We start from the raw sequence: 16,319 nt of genomic DNA, 5'->3' as shown, positions 1-16,319 counted from the left end.
ATTTGATATGTTGTCTTTGTACTATTTTCTATTGAATATAGGGTTTAAGTAATTTGCACATCATTGCATTCTGTTTTTATTTACATTTTACACAGCGTCCAAACTTTATTGGAAAACAGGGCTATAGCAAATAAATCAATGTATCAATGTACTAAATAAAAAAGGTCCAGAGCAAGAGAACCAAAAGAGGGAGTAATCAACCTGTTAGAAATGTCAACAAAAAATTTAGAAAAGTATGTTGAGGTCAATCTGTGTCACATGTATAAAATTACTTTGGTCTCCTCACCAAAAGCAATCCAAAAACCTTGGTTTAACGTTAAGAATCTCCCCCATGTTTGCCTGGGCACCAGTCCAATGAGCTAACATTCTATGCTAGTCTGACGTTAAAGAAAAAACAGAAACTAGAATTTACAGATGAGAGGACACCTTAAAGCTGAAGCCATATTATCGGCTCTCCTTCTACTGCTGGGAGTGAATAAATGTTGAGTTTGAATAAAGTCCAATTTCTTTGGCACATGGCACAGAGTACAACCACCACCATACTCACTTATATTCTCTAGGTATATCTACAGTCATGTGAAAATGTACACACCTTGGAGTTTTTTTCTTTCTATGAATAATATTTGGACACATGGATATTTGACAATTTTTCCAGGGGTGCACTTCATTTTTCAATTGACTGTACACATACCAAGGATTTTACTTTGTGTAACAGCGCTGCTAATGGTAGATAACATATGAGGTAAATCACAGCTAAACAGACTGGCAACCACACCACAACATTCTAGACAGTATAGAGAGATTGGAATGTCATGCCCATGGAAAATTCTGTGGTCAGAAAAAGGAAGCACAGATGGTTGTTTGCTGCAGTTTCCCTGTCTGTCACTGGCTTCTCAGGCTTTACACAAGTGTTTCTCCAGGACGTGTTTCTGAGTGAAACGCCTGCCACACCGCTCACAGCCAAAGGGCTTCTCTCCCGTGTGAACTCTCTCGTGAGTTTTAAGGTTACAGAGGAAGGCAAAGCTCTTCCCGCAGTAGTTGCAGACAAACGGCCTCTCCCCTGTGTGAGTGAACTGGTGGCTCTTGAGAATCTGCTTCGTACCGAAAGACTTCCCGCATATCTCACATCTGAATGTCCGTTCGTGGGTGCTGGTGTGTGCCAGCAGGGCGTTCTTCGTGTGTAACGTCTTGCCGCACGTCTGGCAGGCCAACCGCTTGAAAAAGCCGTGCACGGACGCCCCATGATTCCTCAAGCTCTGGGCGTGGCGGAACACCTTACCGCACTCCTTGCACTTGTGCTGCCCCTCACCGGCCTTGTGAGACAGCTGGTGTTTCGTGAGGTTGTTGATCTGGGAGAAGCCCTTGCCGCACTGTTTACAGACGAACGGCCTCTCCCTCGTGTGGACCCTCTCGTGTATGATCAGCTGGCTGCGGTAGTTAAAGTGTTTGTTGCAGTACGAGCAGGTGATCTTGTCCCTGCCTGGAAGGTGTTCCACCGCCTGGTTATCCGCGGCGGCGGGGGTTAAGCGGACCGTTTCGCTCGCCGGACCTGACTCGGACTTGACCCAAATACCCGGCTCCCCGTTGGTCTCGTCTTCCTGGGGTTCTGCTGTGGAGCTGTGGTGCGCCTCCGACTGGTGCTCTTCCGGGGTCTGGTGCTTATAACTTGGAGGCAAGACACCTGCAGAGAGAGTCAAGAAGCTACCGTCAAGTGACGTTTATCTTTTCTTTTTTTTAAGACCTTGGTCGGACACGGACAGGAAAGTATCCCAAGAACATGAGTTTTAACATTCAAGTCAGTTCTCATTTGGTGTAATTTACATACGCTATAATTCAAATGGAATATTGCATCAACTTCGACCTTCATTTGAATAAATACTGTGCATTTCTAATAGTTTACTATGCTGTATCTACCAACCAATCCGAATCACGTCTTTGGCACTCAAACTAATTTCCAGAAAAGGCTATCGCTGCTTTCAATAAGACAAACTAGACATCATCAGTACACTTTGCCAACAGGATCACAGTGTTAACAGTCAACTATAACTACCATTGACTTCTCCACTTAGATGCCCTCCTTCCTCCGGTTGGCTAGCCTCTTCGTTCTTCCATGGTTGGACATTACCTTGAGCGTCTGGGTAGAAAATTATCTGTTTTACCTCAGGACACTGCAGAAACAAATAGGAGGATAAACGGAAACACTCAAATGGGGATAGACTGAAAAACACGGGTGACTGAATCTCACTGACTCAAGGAGGAACTTTGTATATTTATGTAAACTTCTGTTGAAGTTCTTTTCCTACTGACACCTGAGGGTTTCTAATATGATCTAGAAAAAACGTATGATGTGCATTTCAAGTAAAGAAAAACAAGAACACAATTTAAATCTCTAGGTCAAATTAGCAAGCAACAGTAATCTGAATGTCCATGAATGTTTTATGCATGTTTCATAAGCTCCCCAAGATCATAGAGTTGGTTCACATTTTGATTTGTGTGTCATAATCAAGTCAGGTGTTGACATATAAAATGAACCTGCGCACAGTTGGTCAAAGTGTTTGGTTGACCTGACCTGTTCAATGTATCCATCATTTTGTGGCTATTTCATATTACCTCATTTGCGTCCTATCCAGGCTATCTCGGTCAGATGCTGTTTGGACAAATTAATGGGACAGTGCCTGTCTCTCATCAGAGGCCGCATTTATTATGGATGCTAGGCGATCATGGGCTTGGAACATGATGCAAAGTTTTATAAAATTGTGTAGCGCCCATTTCACAACGGATAATTCAGCTTTTAAGGAGCCCTGCAATTACACTCCAGTCTGGATTTTCTCGTTCTCAATTGAAACAAATGCCATCAAGCAAAACCAGCATCTCTGGTACAAAATGTATTTTGCAGAGCGGACTACTAGTGGTAACTACTACAGACCGACCCTCGTAGAGGGTCAACTGGTAAGCTCAGGCAGAGATGAATCTTTGACTTAGGTACTCGGGAAGGCCTACAGATGCTTTTAGACTAGTGGAGGGACAAGAACAAACATAACCATGTCAACCAACCTCCTTCTTCACTTTGAAGACCTCCGGTGCATTGGTTTCTCCAGTTTCCATGCGAGTATCCCCTCCGTAATGAATATCACTGACATCCAACTGCTCATCCTGAAACAACTGGCAACTCACCACGTCGTGATTCTCTGCACACGCAACGGTCTCTGCATATTCTAACCCTGTAACACACACACACACACACACACACACACACACACACACACACACACACACACACACACACACACACACACACACACACACACACACACACACACACCAATGAAAGGGTGGTTTATTGGTCTAGCTTTTTTACATAAAGGGTTAGCCTTCATAGTCATGACATTGTAGAACAGAATGTTAAAGTATTAAACGTTGACTTACGGGTCTCGTCGCATAGCTGAACTTCTGAAGATAGATCAACAGATTTGCCGTCCTCGTTTGCCTTTGGTCTTTCGGTCCGGAGCTCGATTTCCATACATTGCAATGCTTTCCGAAGCGCCTCGTTCTCTCCCCGTTGGCGGGATATCTCCGAGAATAGGAGGGCGGAACTGTAATCGACTAGCTTTGTTATCTCTGCAATGGCAGATGTGGTCAGCGTCTCCATAATACAAGTAAGTTGTACATGAAAAGACCCGTTATCAGACATCGCAACAGTTCTTACAAGCGCCAAACAACACGGAAATCTCTACTCACTACCGACGATGGTGAATCTGTATGCTGATCAACATCCGGTTGAAACAAAAAAAAAGTCTATTGTCAACTATCATTTCACCATATATACATATGATTCCATATGTTGTCCACGCCCCTTCGATAGCTCAGTTGGTAGAGCGGAGGACTGTAGAGTGTCAAGTACTGTAATCCTTAGGTCGCTGGTTCAAATCCGGCTCGAAGGAGGAATTTTTGCCTCTTCCTTAGATCCGGGACAATACAGTTGGGAATGTTTGTAGTAGTTTTGATATCATATGAATATTTCTGGGGAGACATGTTAAATAAACATGTTTGCAACAAACTGTTTCTTATTTTAGTTAATGAAGGATAAATGTATAAACACCAAGATCGTTTTTGTTTAATCACAATTAAGAAGAAATGCGTAATGTAGTCTATTCATTTAAGACGCACATCGAAACGTAATTTTAACTAAATTGTGTTGAATCAAATAAGTAGTTGAAGAACATGAATGTGCTAAGTGAGTACTCCAGGATCTCTTAAAAAGTAATTTGACTGGCAGCATGATTTTTAACATCACTCCTGGGTGGTTGAGTTGCAGATTCTCTGCATCAATTACACCAAATTGGCCTAACAGCATGCACGAAAGCAGGTTTAACCATCCCCGATCTGCTAACACTAAATTGAATCTCTTGTTCACCCATTAAGAGGGTCACATTTCAAAACTCAGGGACTGAATTATATATGTAACAATACACTTAATAATACGCACAGAACGGTACTGCACAACACAATTACTTTGTATAACCTTTAAAATGCTGCGAAAACGACGAACCACAGAGACATCGCCATGGTGCAATAAACTGACCTGATATGAGAAGCATGTTTACTTAACATGTCAAATTTAAGTTGAAGTTAAAGCTACCTTTTACCAGCCCGGGAAAAACAAAGTTTAAAAAATTACACTTCACTGGAAAATAAAGACCAAGATGACAGACTGCTTTTGTAATCCCAGCACTTAGGCTATACCCGTTGACCAATACCGATTAATTATTGATAAAGGTTTGGTTGTGGGCGGTGATGTGATTGGTTCATGCTACCAGAAATGCCCTCGAATTGCGGTTCGCAGGGGCCACCTAAAAATATTTCCACAAAGAGGACTAAATTGATTGTAGGTTCTCATAAGGGGTTATAGTCACACATAATAGGATGTGAATTCCATGATCCTTATTAACGAATCACCACAACAATTACATTCTAATGTCACAAATATTAAACCTTATGCACACAACCAGGAGTTATTTGGAAGATGAGCAGTTAAGTGGAAGTTTGTGGTCGCCTTCGATAGCTCAGTTGGTAGAGCGGAGGACTGTAGAGTTGGAATTGTTGTTATCCTTAGGTCGCCTTGGGCAGAAACACTGTAATGAACTTGGAGCCAGTCTTGCCTCCACTGGCTCCTCCTCTGAGTACCGTTACCTGCAACAGATAACAAGAACAGCCAACAGAGCATCTGCCTGGATCGGTGGATTCTACCTGCAGGTGAGAGAAACAGTCACAATGAACACGGAGTGCATCACAGCGCACCCAATACCAGAGATACTTCTGATGCTGTGTTGTCCTGAGGGGTCCGATAGTTATGCTTTGTTGTCCTGAGGGGTCCGATCGTTTTCTCTACAGATCACATGGCCAGAAAAAGTTCTGGGCCCTATGTATACATAGCTTCTGTCCTTATATTGTCTTCATGCAGTGTTGTATGTTATCATATCTGTAAGTGGTATGGGTCAGTAGTGTAGCTAAGTCCTGTTACTGTTTCTTATATCTCAGGGATCTTGGCTGTGGATCGACCGTTCAGGAATGTACTATACCAACTGGGACACCCAGAGCTCTCCAGCCAGCTGCTCCTGCATGTACTTGCAGTCCACGGGTAAGACATGAACCTTCAGAGGTTACCTGAAGAGTAATGACAGAGCCAGGTTCCAGAACTGAAGGACTGGTTAAATGATGGCAGATCTAATTACTACTTTTTGTGTTTTCCTTTCGTAGTGGGCCAAGGCTGGCGAAACGCTGCATGTGGGGCAGGCTACCCATTCATCTGTGTGAAAAATTATCGCTGTTAGTCAAGATTATGTATTGTCTGTCACACACGTCAGCCACACATAAATCAGTTAATGAAGATATTTTTCTAATAAATGCACAACGTTTTTCAATATCTATTAAATATATACCATATATTGACTTAGATTATGACCTAAATAAGTAGTAGTACAAATATCAGAGGGAAAGTTGGTATGAGTAACATCATTTTAAACTTTCAAAAGAAGTGAAAGCAGTTGGCTTGACACTTTTCACTGTTTTAAATGTTTTTAGTCGTTTTAAATAATTACTTGCTTAAGAGCCAAATGTTATTCAGTTTCAAATGTAATTTCCTCTTTGTACTTTAAGTACTATATCAGTTTCTTTGAATTTTTATATTTTTTTACTTCATTTGTTTATTTTGACAAGAAGAAAAAAGGAAAAACCAGGAAGAGCCAAGGGGATAAATATTTTTATGAGGTACTTTTATATCTTATTTATCTTTCTGGGCAGTGTCAATGTTGTGCAAGTGTCTGGCCTCACTGGGCTTTTGAAGTTGAATTCTGGTCACATAATTACCCCATTGAAATTGCCAAGCTCCTTCAGAAATGTTGCTTTAAAAAGTAACCACATGTTATTCAAGACCTGTCAAGTTTACCTCAGCAATTACCAGTAGCTATAGTACTTCTGAATACTATATGTTTTTTTTTACTCCAGTTAAAGATAATTCAGATTTCTGTTCTGATTAGGTCATGTCTGTGAGTTTTCACCAGTACAGTACTTTACTCTTCTGCTACTGTGGTTAGCCTACTGTACTGTAGTACTGTAGCTATTATTATTGGCAGTAACCTTGAGTGCTTTCAGTCTTATAATTTTTTTTCTAAATTAGCCAATTTTCAATTTAGTAACATAGGTTTGGCTAAAGCTTAATTTAAGGCATAATCCAGCCCAATCCACCAACATTACAAAAAAAATATTTTATTATTATATACAACCAAAGATATATGCTTTGTCAACATTTCTTAGTTAAAAGGAGATCAAGTACAACTCTGTTACCAGAAAAATTTTGAACGCTGCATAAAATGCAAATAAAAACAGAATGCAATGATGTGCAAATCATTTATCCCTATATTTCATTGAAAATAGTACAAAGACATCAAATCAAATGTTGAGACTGAGAAATGTTATTGTCTTTGCAAAAATACATTCCCATTTTAAATTTGATGTCAGCAACATGTTGCAAAAAGGTTGACAGGGGCATATTTACCACTGTGTTCATCTTTTTTAACAATACTCTAAGCGTTTGAACTGAGGAGTCCAACTCCTGTAGTTTTGAAAGTGAAATGTATTCCCATTCTTGCTTGAAATAGGATTTCAGCTGCTCAACAGTTAGGGGTATTTTTCATTTCATAACGCACCAAATGTTTTCAATGGGTGACAGGTCTGGACTGCAGGCAGGCCAGTTTAGCACCAATACTCTTTTACTACAGAGCCATGCTGTTGAAATACGTGCAGAATGTGGTTTGGCATTGTCTTGCTGAAGAAGACATCTGGATAACAGCATAAGTTGCTCCCAAACCTGTATATATTGTTTAGCATTAATCGTGTCTTCACAGATGTGCAAGTCACCCATGCCATGTGCACTAATGCACCCACATACCTACACGGATCCTGGCTTTTGAACTGGGCGCTGATAACAAGCTGGATGGTCCCTCTCCATTTTAACCTGGAGGATGTGGTGTCCATGATTCCCAAAATTAATTTCCAATTTTGATGTCAGACCACAGTCCTTCCGATAGACCCATCCTCTCAGGAATAATCTTTTAATACCCAATCATGTAACTCACCTGTTGCCAATTGACCTAATTAGTTGTGTGATATTCCACATAGCTGAATATTTTTGCATTACACAACTTTTCCAGCCCCAACTTTTTTGAAGCATGCTGATGGCATCAAATTCAAAGCGGGCATCATTTTTCAAGAAACAATAAAATGTCTCAGTTCTAACATTTGATATGTTGTCTTTGTACTATTTTCTATTGAATATAGGATTTAAGTAATTTGCACATCATTGCATTCTGTTTTTATTTAAATTTTACACAGCGTCCAAACTTTTTTGGAAAACAAGGCTATAGCAAATACATTTATCAATGAACTAAATTAAAAAGGTCCAGAGCAAGAAAATCAAAAGACGGAGTAATCAACCTTTTAGTAATGTCAACTAAAAAGTTATAAAAGTATGTTGAGGTCAATCTGTGTCACATATATAAAATGACATTTGGTCTCCTCACCAAGAGCGATCCAAAAACCTTGGTTTAACGTTAAGAATTTCCCCCATGTTTGCCTGGGCACCAGTCCAATGAGCTAACATTCTATGCTAGTCTGACGTTAAAGAAAAAACAGAAACTAGAATTTCTGGATGAGAGGACACCTTCTAAAAGCTGAAGCCATATTATCGGCTCTCCTTCTACTGCTGGGAGTGAATAAATGTTGAGTTTGAAGAAAGTCCAATTTCTTTGGCACATGGCACAGAGAACAACCACCACCAGACTCACTTCTCAATTCTCTAGGTATATCTACAGTCGTGTGAAAAAGTACACACCTTGGAATTTTTTTCTTTCTATTAATAATATTTGGACACATGGATATTTGACAATTTTTCCAGGGGTGCACTTCATTTTTCAATTGACTGTACACATACCAAGGATTTTACTTTGTGTAACAGCGCTGCTAATGGTAGATAACATATGAGGTGAATAACAGCTAAACAGACTGGCAACCACACCACAACATTCTAGACAGTATAGAGAGATTGGAATGTCATGCCCATGGAAAATTCTGTGGTTAGAAAAAGGAAGCACAGATGGTTGTTTGCTGCAGTTTCCCTGTCCGTCACTGGCTTCTCAGGCTTTACACAAGTGTTTCTCCAGGACGTGTTTCTGAGTGAAACGCCTGCCACACCGCTCACAGCCAAAGGGCTTCTCTCCCGTGTGAACCCTCTCGTGAGTTTTAAGGTTACAGAGGAAGGCAAAGCTCTTCCCGCAGTAGTTGCAGACAAACGGCCTCTCCCCTGTGTGAGTGAACTGGTGGCTCTTGAGAATCTGCTTCTTACCGAAAGACTTCCCGCATATCTCACATCTGAATGTCCGTTCGTGGGTGCTGGTGTGTGCCAGCAGGGCGTTCTTCGTGTGTAACGTCTTGCCGCGCGTCTGGCAGGCCAACCGCTTGCCGAAGCTGTGCGCGGACGCCCCATGATTCGTCAAACTCTGGGCGTGGCGGAACACCTTACCGCACTCCTTGCACTTGTGCTGCCCCTCACAGGCCTTGTTAGACAGCTGGTGTTTCGTGAGGCTGTTGATCTGGGAGAAGCCCTTGCCGCACTGTTTACAGACGAACGGCCTCTCCCTCGTGTGGACCCTCTCGTGTATGATCAGCTGGCTGCGGTAGTTAAAGTGTTTGTTGCAGTACGAGCAGGTGATCTTGTCCCTGCCTGGAAGGTGTTCCACCGCCTGGTTATCCGCGGCGGCGGGGGTTAAGCGGACCGTTTCGCTCGCCGGACCGGACTTGACCCAAATCCCCGGCTCCCCGTTGGTCTCGTCTTCCTGGGGTTCTGCTGTGGAGCTGTGGTGCGCCTCCGACTGGTGCTCTTCCGGGGTCTGGTGCTTATAACTTGGAGGCAAGACGCCTGCAGAGAGAGTCAAGAAGCTAGCGTCAAGTGACGTTTATCTTTTTTCTTTTTTTTTTTAGCCTTGGTCGGACACGGACAGGAAAGTATCCCAAGAACATGAGTTTTAACATTCAAGTCAGTTCTCATTTGGTGTAATTTACATACGCTATAATTCAAATGGAATACTGCATCAACTTCGACCTTCATTTGAATAAATACTGTGCATTTCTAATAGTTTACTATGCTGTATCTACCAACCAATCCGAATCACGTCTTTGGCACTCAAACTAATTTCCGGAAAAGGCTATCGCTGCATTCCATAAGACAAATTCTGATAACTAGACATCATCAGTACACTTTGCCAACAGGATCACAGTGTTAACAGTCAAATATAACTACCATTGACTTCTCCACTTAGATGCCCTCCTTCCTCCGGTTGGCTAGCCTCTTCGTTCTTCCATGGTTGGACATTACCTTGAGCGTCTGGGTGGAAAATTATCTGTTTTACCTCAGGACACTGCAGAAACAAATAGGAGGATTAACGGAAACACTCAAATGAGAATAGATTGAAAAACACGGGTGACTGAATCTCACTGACTCAAGGAGGAACTTTGTATATTCATGTTAACTTCTGTAGGAGTTTCCTTTTCCTACTGACACCTGAGGGTTTCTAATATGATCTAGAAAAAACGTATGATGTGCATTTCAAGTAAAGAAAAACCATGAATGTTTTATGCATGTTTCATAAGCTCCCCAAGTTCATAGAGTTGGTTCACATTTTGATTTGTGTGTCATAATCAAGCCAGGTGTTGACATATAAAATGAACCTGCGCACAGTTGGTCAAAGTGTTTGGTTGACCTGACCTGTTCAATGTATCCTTCATTTTGTGGCTGTTTCATATAACCTCATTTGCGTCCTATCCAGGCTATCTCGGTCAGATGCTGTTTGGACAAATTAACTGGACGGTGCCTGTCTCTCGTCAGAGACCGCATTTATTATGGATGCTAGGCGACCATGGGCTTGGAACATGATGCAAAGTTTTATAAAATGTGTAGCGTCCATTTCACAACGGAGCAGGGCCGTAGCCAATGCGGGGAAAGGTGGATATGATTCACGGGGCCCATTGCGTGGTAGGGCCCCCTGATTGAATTCATGTCAATGTCATCTTTAAGTGGGGGGACCTAGCCATTCGTCTTTTCAAAGGGCCCCAGGATTCCTGATGACATCCCTGCAACGGATAATTCAGCCCTGTAATTACACTCCAGTCTGGATTTTCTCGTTCTCAATTGAAACAAATGCCATCAAGCAAAACCAGCTTCTCCGGTACAAAATGTATTTTGCAGAGCGGACTACTAGTGGTAACTACTACAGACCGACCCTCGTAGAGGGTCAACTGGTAAGCTCAGGCAGAGATGAATCTTTGACTTAGGTACTCGGGAAGGCCTACAGATGCTTTTAGACTAGTGGAGGGACAAGAACAAACATAACCATGTCAACCAACCTCCTTCTTCACTTTGAAGACCTCCGGTGCATTGGTTTCTCCAGTTTCCATGCGAGTATCCCCTCCGTAATGAATATCACTGACATCCAACTGCTCATCCGGAAACAACTGGCAACTCACCACGTCGTGATTCTCTGCACACGCAACGGTCGCTGCATATTCTAACCCTGTAACACACACACCAATGAAAGGGTGATTTATTGGTCTACTTATTAGATAGCTTTTTTACATAAAGGGTTAGCCTTCATAGTCATGACATGGTAGAACAGAGTGTTAAAGTATTAAACGTTGACTTACGGGTCTCGTCGCATAGCTGAACTTCTGAAGATAGATCAACAGATTTGCCGTCCTCGTTTGCCTTTGGTCTTTCGGTCCGGAGCTCGATTTCCATACATTGCAATGCTTTCCGAAGCGCCTCGTTCTCTCCCCGTTGGCGGGATATCTCCGAGAATAGGAGGGCGGAACTGTAATCGACTAGCTTTGTTATCTCTGCAATGGCAGATGTGGTCAGCGTCTCCATAATACAAGTAAGTTGTACATGAAAAGACCCGTTATCAGACATCGCAACAGTTCTTACAAGCGCCAAACAACACGGAAATCTCTACTCACTACCGACGATGGTGAATCTGTATGCTGATCAACATCCGGTTGAAACAAAAAAAAAAAAAAAAGTCTATTGTCAACTATCATTTCACCATATATACATATGATTCCGTAAGTTGTCCACGCCCCTTCGATAGCTCAGTTGGTAGAGCGGAGGACTGTAGAGTTTCATGTACTGTAATCCTTAGGTCGCTGGTTCAAATCCGGCTCGAAGGAGGAATTTTTGCCTCTTCCTTAGATCCGGGACAATACAATTGGGCATGTTTGTATTCGTTTTGATATCATATGCACATTTCTGGGGAGACATGTTAAATAAACATGTTAGCAACAAATTGTTTCTTATTTTAGTTAATGAAGGATAAATGTATAAACACCAAGATCGTTTTTGTTTAATCACAATTAAGAAGAAATGCGTAATGTAGTCTATTCATTTAAGACGCACATCGAAACGTAATTTTAACTAAATTGTGTTGAATCAAATAAGTAGTTGAAGAACATGAATGTGCTTAGTGAGTACTCCAGGATCTCTTAAAAAGTAATTTGACTGGCAGCATGATTTTTAACATCACGTGTGAATTTGACCAGTTCTTTTCACAATCGCTATTACTTTGCAACAACTCTTCCAATTTGAAAAACAGTATTTCCCTGACCGGGAATCGAACCCGGGCCGCGGCGGTGAGAGCGCCGAATCCTAACCACTAGACCACCAGGGAGGGTTACTGCCGTCAACGCAGGTTTCCAACTTGAAAACGCTGCCGTACTTCATCTTCCGCTGCACAACAACGTTCTCACTCATAGAACCTGAGTAGGAGAGGAGCCCGGCATTAGCATACGCGGACGTTTCACTGACGGCTAGTGAATGTAAACACAGTCGTGCCGGGCAGAACTCTGAGAGCGAACACGCTCAGGACTGGCAGGCAGCGGAATAAGACCGCTAGCCAAACCGCTTATGTCCATTAGAGGTGGCGGGTAGAGAGGGGAGAGTAGTTATACCTATAACTATTCTCAAGTGACTTAACAGGCTAAGACACCGCCTGAGTCTGCAAAAAAGAACCACTACGAGCCCGGCATTTGCATACGTGAACGTTGCACCCTGAGCGGGGACGTGTTGTTAAGGAGACGCCGAGATGTGCAGACGGGAATGAGGAGAACCTAAGGAATTGGTAGCGAGATCCGCTGCATGCTCGCGAAGGCACCTAAGAGGAGCCTGTGTGCATCGCATGCGCCATCCTCCCTTTACAGGTGAGGATGGACAGGCTGGCATACTTTGCTGAGGAGGTCCCTCTCACTGATGTCCTCTCTCTCCTCTCCGAGGAGGACTCCTTTCAGGAGGAGTCCGGGTCAGAGGATGAGGTGAACGGCCCGGCTACAGCTCCGTCCACCTCCAGAACTGTTCTCCCCCTCTCGGCTGAGCGGGTGCGGAGTTGTTCAGACTCTTCCTCTTTGGAGGATGAGGAGGAGGTCGCTCCCCCGAAGGACAGGAGCGTCGACCCCCTGGAGGTAAAGGAGGACTTCTTTGCGGCCATCTCCGCTGCTGCCTGGCGCCTGCGCATTCTGATGCCTGTGCCGGAGGAGGGGGATGATCTTTAGGAGGCTGCCTGCTGGACCCAGGTGCCCCCCCCGACGCCGACTGTGGTGCCGGAGGTCCCTTCTCTGCGCAAGTATGCAGAGGAAGCGTTGGGGGCCCCCTTCATGACCCGAGGCACGGTTAAATCTCATCTCCCCTTCACCACGGTGGAGGGAAGGCTGGAGACGCTGAGCAAGGGCATTCCGCCCCTGGAGGCCACCCTGGCTACTTCCTTGGTCCCGGGCCTGAGCACCTGGAGTAACAAACGCCCGGCCCTGCCGTCTGTGAAGGACCATGTCTATGCCAGCCTGGCAGAAAAGCAGTACGCCCTGTCAGTGCAGTCCTTGGCGGCCTGCAACAACGTGGGCCTCCTGGCGGCGGCTGTGGCCAGGATGACGGAGGGCTGCACCTCGCTGTCTCCGGCAGAGGTGAGTGAGGTGGCAAGGGCTTCGGCGGCCATCCTCAAGCTCACCCAGGCTAACGCTCTCTCGGTCGGCCGGGTGATGGCCACGTGGTGCAGTGGTGCAGGTCAGGCACCTGTGGCTGGCGCTCACCGCTCTGAAGGAGCCGGAGAAGATGCCTTTCCTCAACGCTCCGTTGCAGGATGACACACTCTTTGGCACCACACCCACTGAGGCCCTGGTGCGCCAAAAGGAGAGGGAGGAGTGTATCCAGCTGGGTCCCCTTCTGCAGGTTCCTGCTTCCTCTTCGGCGTCCACTGCCCCCCCTGAGGCTTCGGGTTCACAGAGACCTGGGAGTCGGCTGAGTCGCCATCCTCAACATCGCCGTGCCAGGTCTACAGGCGCAATGGAGCCGGATGGGGCTCGACCGGTGCAGCGTAAGGGGGGACGGCCTCGCCCCCCGAGGCTGTCCCTTCCTCCTTCCTGCCGGCAGAACAAGGGAGGCCAGAAGGTCCCTCTGTTCAAGAGGCGCTGTACCTGACTCTCCCTTGGATGCTTCCTCACCCTGTTTGCGTTTGGTGGGGAGCTCCTCTGTATTGGTAAATAAAGCTATGTGTGCACCTTATTTATCAGTGAGTGAGCCTTCATTGCAGATGGCTGTTGCATGCCCATGTAGGTTTAGTGAGCGGTCTTCCTGCTCTCAGTCTCTGACTGGGGTCGGTGGTCTCTGACTCCATGAGTCTGTGCCTCCCCCTACTGCCGCCGCTGGGGTGGCTGGCGGGTGTGGGAGCCCGGGCAGGGTTCTGTTGGGCGAGGAGGAGTTTTCCGCTCGCTCCACTGAGGTATCAGGCCAGTTGTACTTGGCTGCACCGCCTGCTGGAGCCGCTATCTCCATGGTTACGGCTGTAACTGATGGGGAGATGGAAAGCTCGGCCCAGGTGGCGCATGCGTCTTCCTCTCCCTTTTGGGTTGGCCCCGCCTTTGGGCGGGGTGGCTGTTTACGGATGCCCCCCCTCTCCCCCCCACAACGGTCGGGGCTGCGGAAGCTTATAGTCAATGGCTGGCCACATCTCCCCAGCTGTGTGCTCGTCTGCTCTCTCTGTTTTACTAAGAGTGGCGTCGTCTATGCACACCGCAGGGCTGGTTGGACAAGACACTGAGGAAGGGTTATGTGCTGCAGTTTCACTGCCCGCCTCCCCCATTCTCAAGGGTCGTGGAAAGCTTAATGGTGTGTCCATTGAAGGTTGCAGCCCTGCAGGGGGAGATTGCGGACCTTCTAGGGAAGGAGGCGATGTCTTTAGTTTAATTGGAGAAGGGGCTGCATTCCACTTACTTTCTTGTGCCCAAGAAAACGAGGGGCATGAGGCAGATTCTTGACCTGTGCGTTTTGAACAAATGCATTTCGAAGAGGCCTTTTCGCATGCTCAGGACAAAATGTTTCTTGGAGTGCGTGCACTCCGGGGATATTTGCATCTCTGACTGCTTTTCTGGTGAAGAACGGTAGGTCGAGAGACTGAACAGAGTGTGAGAACCTCTTTTATAGCCATGGGGCAGATGGCCATGAGAGGTGTGATTTGCATATTTAAATTTTCAGTGACTGCCTATTGGCAGAGAGGTAAACCAATAGGAGCAAAGACCCTATGGGCGACGCTCCACTCATAGAACTGGAGTTAAGGAAAGTAACTATCAAACAAGGACACGTGACAAAGAAAATAAAAATGTAGCGCCCAACGTGGGGCTCGAACCCACGACCCTGAGATTAAGAGTCTCATGCTCTACCGACTGAGCTAGCCGGGCTGTTGCCAAGCAACTGCCGCATTATATTTAGCTTTAGCCACCTACGAATAAATGAAGTATTTTACATTTGAGTGTTTCTGAAACAAGAAATCCAACAAGTATAGTACGTACGTGCGTAATAAACTCTGTGCACCAGCGTAGTGACCAACTTCCGCTTTTGTCTAGAAGTCGGTATTGCAGTTTCCGGTTTACTTACTAATACTCATCGGCATTAGTAAACACCTAAACTCACAACAAGATGAGTGATGCTGTTGTACGGAGAAAAAAAAGAAATATAATGTACGTGACTCATTTAAGTTTCAAGGTACAAGTGGGGCATCATTTTAATCAGGAGAATGTCCTCTTTTTAATAAAATATGGCTTGCGCCATTCAATGACTTCAAACGCTAGAGTAGAAATAGTCAGAAAAGGCGATTTTTTATATACTTCCACGTAACGCAGGTTTAAGCGCAATTAATACCATATAGGACCAGATGTTTACTTCCTATGCCAGTTGTTATTTTTCAGTTTTGTTGTGAAATGAGGTTACAGTAGTAAAATAAAAGAGGAGACCTGTTTTGGTGCTTTTTTGAGGCTATGGAATTTTAAGCTTAATTCAGGTTAGAAGAGGCTGAACGAAGGTTTGTTTCAATTCACTTGCTATGGGGACACGCTAGCGTTCCAGCTCAGCCAGCATTCTTTTGCCATTTTTGAGGCTAGGTTGAATTTTTATGCATTCTATTTTCCTGCCTAATACTACACTAAAAAGGAACACGTCGCTAACTAGCTTAGACGATAGCCGGCCGGCACACCACAGTAAACTACTTACCCTCGTAGTTGTGCAGATGACTCGATACGTAGAGTTTGAATCCCTTGTTCCGCTTGATTGTTGGAGCAGGGACCAGGCATCAACAATTCGATGGACATCACTATTGCTTCTTTTATGCAGGTCTTGGAGACATCTACTAAAAACTGACATTTTGTGCGACGCTGGTGATCGCCTTAAGTAAACCGGA

General features: G+C 44.7%; 1 protein-coding gene and 4 non-coding genes across 6 annotated transcripts; 2 read left to right on the top strand and 3 right to left on the bottom strand.

Annotated features, from left to right (window-relative positions):
- Positions 1-63: 63 nt before the first annotated feature.
- LOC114830696 (zinc finger protein 16-like) lies at positions 64-11,617 on the bottom strand. 2 transcript variants are annotated; one of them, XM_010888481.5, is made up of 5 exons: positions 11,254-11,617; positions 10,957-11,123; positions 9,854-9,971; positions 9,357-9,472; positions 64-1,565 (listed from the first exon to the last, which is right to left on the bottom strand). In XM_010888481.5, the coding sequence occupies exons 1-5, from the start codon at positions 11,516-11,518 to the stop codon at positions 894-896; spliced, it is 1,338 nt and encodes a 445-aa protein (XP_010886783.5). In that variant the 5' UTR covers positions 11,519-11,617; the 3' UTR covers positions 64-893. The 2 variants fall into 2 exon arrangements, with proteins under 2 accessions (XP_010886783.5, XP_028974318.2); XM_029118485.2 differs by lacking the exons at positions 9,357-9,472; positions 9,854-9,971; positions 10,957-11,123; positions 11,254-11,617 and adding exons at positions 2,051-2,168; positions 3,055-3,221; positions 3,427-3,869 and having other exon boundaries at positions 64-1,681.
- On the top strand, positions 3,853-3,941 carry trnay-gua. Its single transcript is given in 2 exon segments — positions 3,853-3,889; positions 3,906-3,941. It is a non-coding gene; the product is annotated as a tRNA-Tyr (tRNA).
- Positions 11,618-11,686: 69 nt separating the features above from the next.
- On the top strand, positions 11,687-11,775 carry trnay-gua. The gene is given in 2 exon segments: positions 11,687-11,723; positions 11,740-11,775. It is a non-coding gene; the product is annotated as a tRNA-Tyr (tRNA).
- Positions 11,776-12,200: 425 nt separating this feature from the next.
- On the bottom strand, positions 12,201-12,272 carry trnae-cuc. The gene has a single exon. It is a non-coding gene; the product is annotated as a tRNA-Glu (tRNA).
- A 2,979-nt stretch (positions 12,273-15,251) lies between these two features.
- trnak-cuu lies at positions 15,252-15,324 on the bottom strand. Its single transcript has one exon. It is a non-coding gene; the product is annotated as a tRNA-Lys (tRNA).
- Positions 15,325-16,319: the final 995 nt, after the last annotated feature.

The sequence above is a fragment of the Esox lucius genome, chromosome 25 (genome assembly GCF_011004845.1).
Source record: "Esox lucius isolate fEsoLuc1 chromosome 25, fEsoLuc1.pri, whole genome shotgun sequence".
NCBI lineage: Eukaryota > Metazoa > Chordata > Actinopteri > Esociformes > Esocidae > Esox > Esox lucius.
Note: the sequence above shows the minus strand (reverse complement) of the source record. Positions and strands in the feature narration are given on the sequence as shown.

What these genes read in the sequence shown, in the direction of transcription:
- LOC114830696 (XM_010888481.5), bottom strand. Translation starts at nt 11,518, where the DNA reads ATGTCTGATAACGGGTCTTTTCATGTACAACTTACTTGTATTATGGAG. An exon ending in TCTTCAAAGTGAAGAAGGAG is followed by an intron (nt 9,972 to 10,956) that starts GTTGGTTGACAT and finishes TTGTTTCTGCAG; the next exon opens with TGTCCTGAGGTAAAACAGAT. An exon ending in ACGGGGAGCCGGGGATTTGG is followed by an intron (nt 1,566 to 9,356) that starts GTCAAGTCCGGT and finishes CCGGGTATTTGG; the next exon opens with GTCAAGTCCGAGTCAGGTCC.